The sequence below is a fragment of the Lepisma saccharinum genome, chromosome 9 (genome assembly GCF_977018435.1).
Source record: "Lepisma saccharinum chromosome 9, izLepSacc3.1, whole genome shotgun sequence".
Taxonomy (NCBI): domain Eukaryota; kingdom Metazoa; phylum Arthropoda; class Insecta; order Zygentoma; family Lepismatidae; genus Lepisma; species Lepisma saccharinum.
The window spans coordinates 78687242-78696191 of record NC_139237.1 but is presented as its reverse complement, the minus strand read 5'-3'; the positions used below and the strand labels follow the sequence as shown (position 1 = coordinate 78696191).

General features: G+C 39.3%; 1 protein-coding gene across 1 annotated transcript in view; it reads left to right on the top strand.

The window, feature by feature from the left end:
- Positions 1-870: 870 nt before the first annotated feature.
- Hira (histone cell cycle regulator-like protein) overlaps positions 871-8950 on the top strand; it is a 60450-nt gene continuing 52370 nt past the window's right edge. The window contains exon 1 of the mRNA XM_083128473.1: positions 871-1209. Within this exon, the coding sequence (XP_082984599.1) occupies positions 1173-1209 (37 nt within the window). The 5' untranslated portion in view covers positions 871-1172. The remainder of the gene's footprint in view (positions 1210-8950) is intronic.

The window sequence follows — 8950 nt, the reverse complement described above, 5'->3', positions numbered from 1 at the left end:
AAAGAATATAGAATACTGTCAAGAAATTTAATGAAACTTTTGAAGATTACCTGGGTGAGCCATGATGGTAAGGAATTAAGGATCTCGAGCTGCTTTTACCCCCCCCCGCCCCCTTGTTAACCATTGATTTGAGGCTGGTTGAACCCCAGAGCCACTTTATCTGGGCCCAAGGCTGGAAAATTTCGACCTTAGATCACCCACCGTGAGAATCGAACCTGGTCGAGAATTAACTCCTTTTTTAAATGACTATTCGGTATTGCCCAACTGTCGGAAGTCATTTCCCGAAGTCGTGATCGGACGGGAATTTTTTTTTCCGATCCCGGTCCCGACATTTCGAGATCCCCACACCTCTACTATGCCTCTAGTCCTGACTACGGAGCGAGTCAGAACTATCCCCAGTTGTTTACACGAGTAGAAGCTCGTTTTACCATAGAATAGCTTTACCCTGCTCGCTCCAGCTACTCTACCGCATATAGGCTAGTCTATCAACAAAAAGTAAACTGTCCTGCCTCCGCCCCTCAGTTTTTGACCCAATCGTCACTACTGAGTCGGGTCTGCCTAGTTATGATGAGAAAAAAATGGGGAGAAAAATCACACTTAATATAGAGCACGCATATTTGTGGTAACGAAAGATCACCTAGAATTTCTTGATTGATAGAAATCTGTATCTACCCCATTGCTAATTTTCCCCGTTGGTTCGTTTTTCCAATTTGAGTTTCGCTCACTTGGAATTTCGTCTCATCTCGGCAAGTTTCGTTAGCGATTAGTTTGGTATATGTCGAGGGAGTTTTGAACATAAATGATGGTTTGTGGTTTAATGTTTGAACGCTACCGTCGGAAAAGACGAAAAGCAATGTTGCCATATTTCCGATTACATGTGTTCGTTTTTGGTTGATTCCTGTTGGGGATCGTAATGAACTAAGTAGATTGTAGTACTTGTAAATAATTAAGTGCAGAAAAATATTTTACCTGTATGTATGTTTTTATAGCCTATATTTACGAAGAAAGTAATTCATAAGTTTTGAAAGTACCATGTTAGCTGGCCTCTCTGCAGGTTTTCGTAAAACGTGACGCAAACCCGCCATATTTCAAGTTTATTGTATGAAATTCAGTGGGGGCAAATTTTATATCGTTTTTGAAGGAAACTGGAAAGAATACTGTAAATAAATTTAATGAAGCTTTTGAAGCCTACGTGGGTGAGCCATGATGGTAAGGAATTGTTTATTTTTATACTTGAGAGTAAAATAGCCTATTTTTTTCTAGAATGGCGGAACAAAAATGTAAATATGTATTTTCAAATGCCGATTGTATGTTATACATTTTATATGTTCTTTTAGCATTTACTTTTATATGCAAATTATGAATAAGATAGCTAACGATATAATTTTTCGGTTTTGTGTTACACCCTAGATAGACTGTTTCAACGATAAACATCTTTACGTCGTCTAAAATTCATGTTTATAGGTATTTCGATTGTGGCAGGCTACCGCTGGTAAACTCGTACGAGAATTGGTTTTCTTTATGTGAATATTCAAATTTGATAGCAGATAAACATTCAATGTTATTAAATTTACCAATTAGCGAATCTCAACGTAGGATACAGTCATTGGCAAAATTCTCATTAAGGGGGTCCGGGACTCCATTCTTTGCGTACAGTGGGGTGCGTAAATGGTTAAACTTGTTAAAGCCGGGAATCGGATTTCTTCAAATTTGCAGGAGAAAGTACTTACGGAATTGAATTTCTGTGTAATTTCGGAAGGTCGTAAAAGTGTTTTCTCGCATTTTTCAATGTATTTGGCCGCTAATTCATGTATTTTTCTATAATAATGTCCGTCCGATGTACGAGAGCTGTTGCTTGCATTTCCATCCATGTACTTCAACCAGATGTTGCGAGCATCTGATGACGTAATCTCCGGTAAGTGTTTCCAAACACAGTTTTTTCTCACTATATTGCCCAACCTAAAGTGACCTAACCTAACCTTACCGTGATGGTCGTGGGGCTATCGTGAATGGTTTTTAAGGCTATGCGGGAATGGTTTTTGCAGAAATGGTTTTTGGGCTATGCGTGGATGGTCATACTATCCCGAATGGTTTTTGGGGCTATACGGGAATGGAAATTTTTCTGTTAATAAGGTTGAAACACTGCGTTGCCGTTTGAAACACAACGCTAGTCAAGATTTGCCTGCCATTTTGTTCAGGAAGCGAGAAAAAAACTAACAATAATTACTCGATATTTTGACAATAGATATTAATTTCGTTAAAAAAAGCGAAATCCCTTGTTAAACAATCTGTCCCAATGCAGAATAAGTAAGTACGATTGTAAACAATTACAGATTAAACGAGTTACAGATGATTCCCAGCTTTATCAGTTTTACCCCGTAAATATAACCAAGCATCAGTACTTTAATTCATTCTCCTGTTACATAATAAGTTTTTAAGTAATGGAATTGTAATTTGGGTGCTTGCGGATGTTTTATTACAATTCTCAAACCTCATGTTACATAAAAGAATGGAAATGATTGACAAGTACCACTACATTGTTGATTCACCCTTTTCGTAAGGAGTACGAGTCATATATCGTTGGAAAGCTTATTGTATAAGGAATTCAACAACGTAAATCCCAAAGCGAGGAAAAATTACCGGGAGGAAGAAATCTATAAAAACAAATGTTGTCCGGATATGCGTAATTCAACGTACTGAGGAAATTTTTCGATGAAGCACATATTTAGGGGTGAAATGAGTGCTAATGGAACCTAACCTAACCTCGTAGGCATACCTCGTCCCCGTGAATGGTTCGTGGGGCTATCGTGAATGGTTCATGGGGCTACCCGTGCATGGTTTTTGGAGCTAACGTGAATGGTTTGTTGGGCTACCTGTGCATGGTTTTTGGGGCTAACGTGAATGGTTTGTGGGGCTATCGTGAATGGTTCGTGGGGTTACCCGTGAATGGTTATTGGGTCTATCGTGAACAGAAAGTGTAAAAAGAAAAATATACTTACCCGAAGAGATGCCAGCTGTCTGCAAGGTCGGTTTTGAATGATGCACTAAATTATTACTGGGGATAAATGTATTTTACACTATAAGTTCTTTTTCATGCACCATACACACGCACAATGCACCGAGAACGCAAATGAGCAAAGCACATGCATTCACAACGTGGACACAAACAAAAGTGTGCAGTGTTGTTAACTCCCATTGCTTACCACCAAAAGGCATAAGGACGTAAAGTAGAGTCTAGCCCTGTCCATCTTAACATGCAACGGTTTAATTAGTTTTCAACTGCTATGAAACAAGACTTATGGAGGTACAATGGAGTAGTGGTTATTGCACTGGGTCCATAAAATTTGTGGGCTTATGACCGACACCACTCCTTCGGGAAGTTACTTGGAGTTTTTTAAATTGGTAGATATTGTTTGTTTTCTGGGCTTAATTGAAGATGACGGGAGTGTTCCCCGATTTGTTCGAAATTTTGTATACTTTCTACATGAGGCCTCCTGAACACGAATCTGACATTACAATATCTTGGTCACGTCTGTAACTTGAAAATTTCACATAACGTTAGGTTAGGTTTGGCAAACGTACTTCAAATAACACTAAGCTTACCTTCAAAGTCTGTAGTGTTTACAATTCATCGGTGGATACAGTGTTGCGGTAAGACTGCAGAATATGGGCTGCGTAGAAGGAATGTGGTTCCTAATTTTTTGGTAAGGTATTGAAGTAAGTAATCGAATAAAGTAAGTTGTAAAGTGCGGAAATTTTTTTTATTTGAAAAAAAAATGAAAAATACATGTCCATGCTAGATGGTTTGCATAGCGGAGAAACAATCGAAAAAGCAACATTGTTTATCACGTTCCTGCATGAAAATAAAGAAAAGGGTAAGGAAATCCAAATCAATAATGTATTATAACAAAACATAACCGAAATTTTAATGAAGGGAAGGCTACCTGTGCAGTCCCAAACAATTTTTACGGAATCATCTCGAATGCTGCGAAATGACAGACGATAGTATGTCAATGCGAAAGGTCTAGCTTATCGCACAACACTTGAGCACACATGAAAAAGCTTGTTAATTTAATGCCGGGTGCCTCCGTTGTCACATAAGACTATGTTGGTTATGTATTTATGCTAATGAAACCTAACCTAACAGACCTAACCTAACCTTGTAGGCATTCCTCGTCAATAGGCATTCCTCGTCAAAAGAAATGAAAATGTCTGTAAAGAATATGACGTCGGAACACAAGGTGGCCAAACTGTTGTGCGGATAGGAAGACCCCGAAACAAATGAGGGCAACAGTTGTTAAAGAATATGGACGCGAACGAATTGACAAATGCATTGCTTTTAGTACCAGGAAAAACATTTTTTACGCTGAATAATATAATAGTAATCCGAAAAGGAACACCGGAAAATCGAAGCAGAAGGTACGTACTTTGTGTAAATATAAATTTTGTTCGTGTATTCAGAGGAAAACAGCAGCCCATGTTCTGCAGTGAGACCCTCGGCTGTCTCGCCATTCTCAACCGGTCCTTCCCCTTCAAGTGACAAACATGCTGTGTGGCAACACTGTAGACAGCACAACTCGTTGGCTACATTCCACAAAACATGGCTTCCTCACTTCTTTCCGGAGAAATATCGCCATTATGAAAAGCAATATATTGTACCTTACATAGGTAATATCCAAATTTCAAACAGTGAACGGGACATCAGAACCTCTGATACTTCATCCGGAAAACTTATTTGGTTAGTATATTCTCTAGTAAATAAATCGGAGAACACTCCCGTCACCTTCAATTGCTCCGTTTTCTGTAGCATAAAATTTGTTTTTAGGTGTATAAGCCACAAATTGGCCAACAGAGATAAAACCGGTTGGGTGTACACTCGTACTTAGCTCCCGTATTGATACTTTCACATCTCTTGGTTTTATAACATTTCAGCCCTTGGCGTTTGATTTATTTTATTTTAACTTGCATTTTAATATAAAATATTTAGTATAAACTTATCAACTTTTGTCATTAATATTTTGTGTTTATGGAACTGTAACCCATCTGCTGTTGTTTTGGATTTTCATATTGGGTGTTATATTCACTTACATGAAGCCTTTAGGCCTTTAGGCATTTCACTATAACACATATCTGCAAGCTAAAAACAACAGAAAATGCTTACAACCAACTTAATCTCACTAAAACATGCAAGACATTTCACTTTCTAGCAGGGGTACAGAGCATCTAACGTATTGAAATTTACTGGTTCACCGTAGGCTCGATCCTCAACAAAGAAAATGTAAGGGAAAGTAGTAGTTTACCTGAAAAGAGATACTCTCTCTCAAACTTTTACAATAGGTGGAAAGAAAAAGGAGAAATAGCCATGGATAATATCCATTTAATGTAGCATACTAATAAAGAACCATTATTAACAATTTTAAAAAGCAATTTTATGTACACTACTTTGGCCAATACTGATGCTTTTATTGATTTTTAACGTTACCGATGTCATTATTTTGATATTGAAACAGTTTTAAGGGTCCAAGTTCTGATTGTTGAATTCCAATTTCATCATGGTACGCCAAGGTACCTTTATAAGGTATGCCATTCCCGAGGTTCCGAGATTTATTCCCATGATGCTGTGCGCGCTATGACGTCATTAAGCGGACAGAATGGAACTTACTTCGTTATCGTATACGGAAGCTTGAGATAAATGGGTCTATTATTTACTTATACACACTTTTTCTTGAATGCCGGTAGAATGAGAACAAATCATCCTGTTTGTGCTCTTGCCACGTGCAATAATAATAGAAGAAAATCGCCTGGAATAAAGTCATCATCGCTTCCCAAAAAACAAGTTGCTGTAGCAGGATTGATTCAATTTGTTCCTCCAAATTTCGGACTTACTCAGTGGTGTAACCACAGGGGAGGGCAGGGGCATTGTCCCCCAACCTTCGACGGAAGTCAATTCTAGGGGGGGGGGAACATTGATGGCCAAAGGCACCTGCAGGGGGCACAGAGGAGAAATTGCCCCCTTCTATTTCAAATTTTATACAAATAAAAATACATTTCGTAAAATTTTCTTGCTCGCTTCGCTTGCAGTGCCAGCTTTTCTGAGTCTCGTCAAGTTCAGAGACGTAGCTAGGGGGCGTCGGGAGTCGGCCATGGGCGCCAAATAATCTAATTTTAAAAAAAATGTGAAAGAGAGAATGCCTTAGCGCCATGTGATATTATTTGTCCCTTATTAAATCAATATTGTTTTAAATTGCAAAAATTGGATCAAAAAATTTTCTTTCTCGCTTCGCTCGTAATATAATTGTTTTGTAATGTGATGTATGTAAATAATATGTTTTGTATATAATATATGTAATGAAAAACTTTGAATACGTACATAATTTACTGTTAGAATCCTGCCCCCCTCTAGCTACGGGCCTGTATTCAATGTAAAGCATACTTTTCAAAGCAAGGACAATTTTATCAATGATTTTTGTATTATCAATATAATATGTTGTTTACACATCTATTATATTATAATTTAAAGATTAGATACGTCTAATTAAAGATATTGTACAAATATAATACTACTTTGCTGGCTTTAATTTATTTTATATCTGCTTTAAAAAGCCTCGTTGGTTCAGTCGGTAAATAATCTGACTGTCACGCTGAAGGCGAGGATTCTGTCCCCAGGGTGGTTGGTCTCGAGGGGGATTTTCTCAGCAACGTCCTTGCATGAAAACTGCTTTGAGGTTCACCAGGGGTCTAAAAAAATAGTATTTTGGGGGCCGGAACGTGATGCTAACACCACCTTCATAAATGACCGGGATTGTGAATCATAATCCCTAAATTCATTCATGGCATGTTACAACACGCAGAAGGTACTTTTGCTTTTAAAACTTAGTGCATATTTAGTCGCACACCGTGGGCGTTCGGTCTGAGACGTCATGGTTTGGGCTCTGGCTACGGAACGCGCAGGTTCGAGTCTTCTAGGAGAAGCGTAACAACTTTCCTTCTGAGGTTTCGGACTGTGTATGGGACCGGTGGGCACACACCATTGTGAAGAAATTGGAGAGCTACGAATGAGTAGCGTAATCCAGTCATGGAAACCATGGAAACTTAGAGAAATGACTGAGGGGATCGTCGTGCTGACCACACGTCACCTCGTAACAGGTTGGATGATCTCTCGCCTCGGCAGATGGAAGTGAGGCCGGCAGTCGGTAGGTAGGCCTTAGCCCTGTATTAGTACACAGTTGAATACATGCCGCGAGAATACACATTATGAAATTTGTTTGACTCAACTCAAACATACTGCAGAAACTATTTCCATGTAGATTTAATAGCCGGCATCCGTGGCAGAGTGGTTAGCACATCGCGCTACGACGCCAAGGATCCCAGGTTCGAATCCCGGCCTGGGTATGGATGTTTGTGAGTGTCCATTCATCAATTTCATCATCATGACTCATCCTCATCTTCGCAATTAGCCAAAACTGGCAGAAAAGTGAAGTAAAATAAACCAAATAAAAAAAATAGATTTAATATTTCATATTTGTGTTGCTTGATTGAATTGGTGTTTTAAGTCCGCTTTTTGCACAGAAAGGCTAATTTGGACTGGGCCTACAGTCTAAAGTGGGATCCTAACCACTATGTGCCTACACCGGGTATCAAACCCGGGACCCCTTGACTACAAGGCGACGGCGCTACCACTAGACCATCGTGGAGGCCATATTTGTGTTGCTTGACAAGACTTATTTTCTAATTGCGCACTCTATTATTAGTAAAACACATTTTATGTGTGTGTTGGATATGGTATGAGATTTAATTAGGAAAAGCGATGGATAATGTAATATTTATACAAAGTAAATTAACGCATTATGTTCTTACAACAAATGTAACTATTACAGAATAGGAAGCCAGTGACGAAATTAGCCGTAAGTTTTTTTTTTAATTCCTCGCAGTAGTAAATATTGTTACAAATAAAATCGAGAAATTTAGATCCTCAACTTAGGTGGATAAGAGACCAAATTATAATTCTCAGCTTGCATTTACCTCCGATTATTAGAAGTATCATTCGACCGAAAAGCAATCTCTGACTGTTGGCTGATAAATGCGACGTGCCTAAAATACAGGAAAACGTAACAGCATAATCGTTCCATTATTTTTGTTTTGTATTTGTATTGCTTTTGTTTTATTTCAAGTATAATTTACCCCTTGGCTAATCGCAAAGATGAAAATGAATGGTGAGTAGATGAAATGGATGATCACAAATCCATGTGGATCACAAACAGTACAGAGTACTACACAGATTAGAGGTCTGCACGGGCCTAAATTGTAAGGCCCGAGTCCGGCCCGGCCCGAGGAAAAGAAACCCGAACCCGACCCGAGTCCGATAATAAGTAAACTTGAGCCCGGCCCGAACCCGAAAACATAATTAAAATGACTTTCCAATTCAGCATTTGAAAAAAAAATGGGCACTGTTGTACTTCGTGCTCCTATTCTCATTCTCGAAGTAAACCATAATTTCAATAATTAAAAAATATTTTTCGATGACAATATTCGCTAACAAAATAGCCATGACGCCCGGGCCCGACCCGAGCCCGAGAAGTTCTGGTTATTTATGGCCCGAGTCCGGCCCGCGGGCCGGGCCGGGCCTAGGCCCGAGCCCGTGCAGACCTCTAACACAGATTGTTGGCCCACATGCCAGAACCTAGTAAGCCCGCAAGATTGAAGTTCCTAGGATATATTACCTGGAAGAAATATTGCTATTTGAATGTTTCCCGAAAATACACCATTTATACAATAGCCATTATCTAATTCATTCGCCGGCTCGGTAGCCGAGGGCGTTAAGTGGTCGACTTTCGATTTCGCCTCCGAAGTTCCCGGTTCAAGTCCCAGCATGGGCATAGGTTTTCTCTGCGAGTCAGGCACGTATCCAGGAATTCCTTTCGTGGTGGGCTAAACACCATATTTTTAAGGG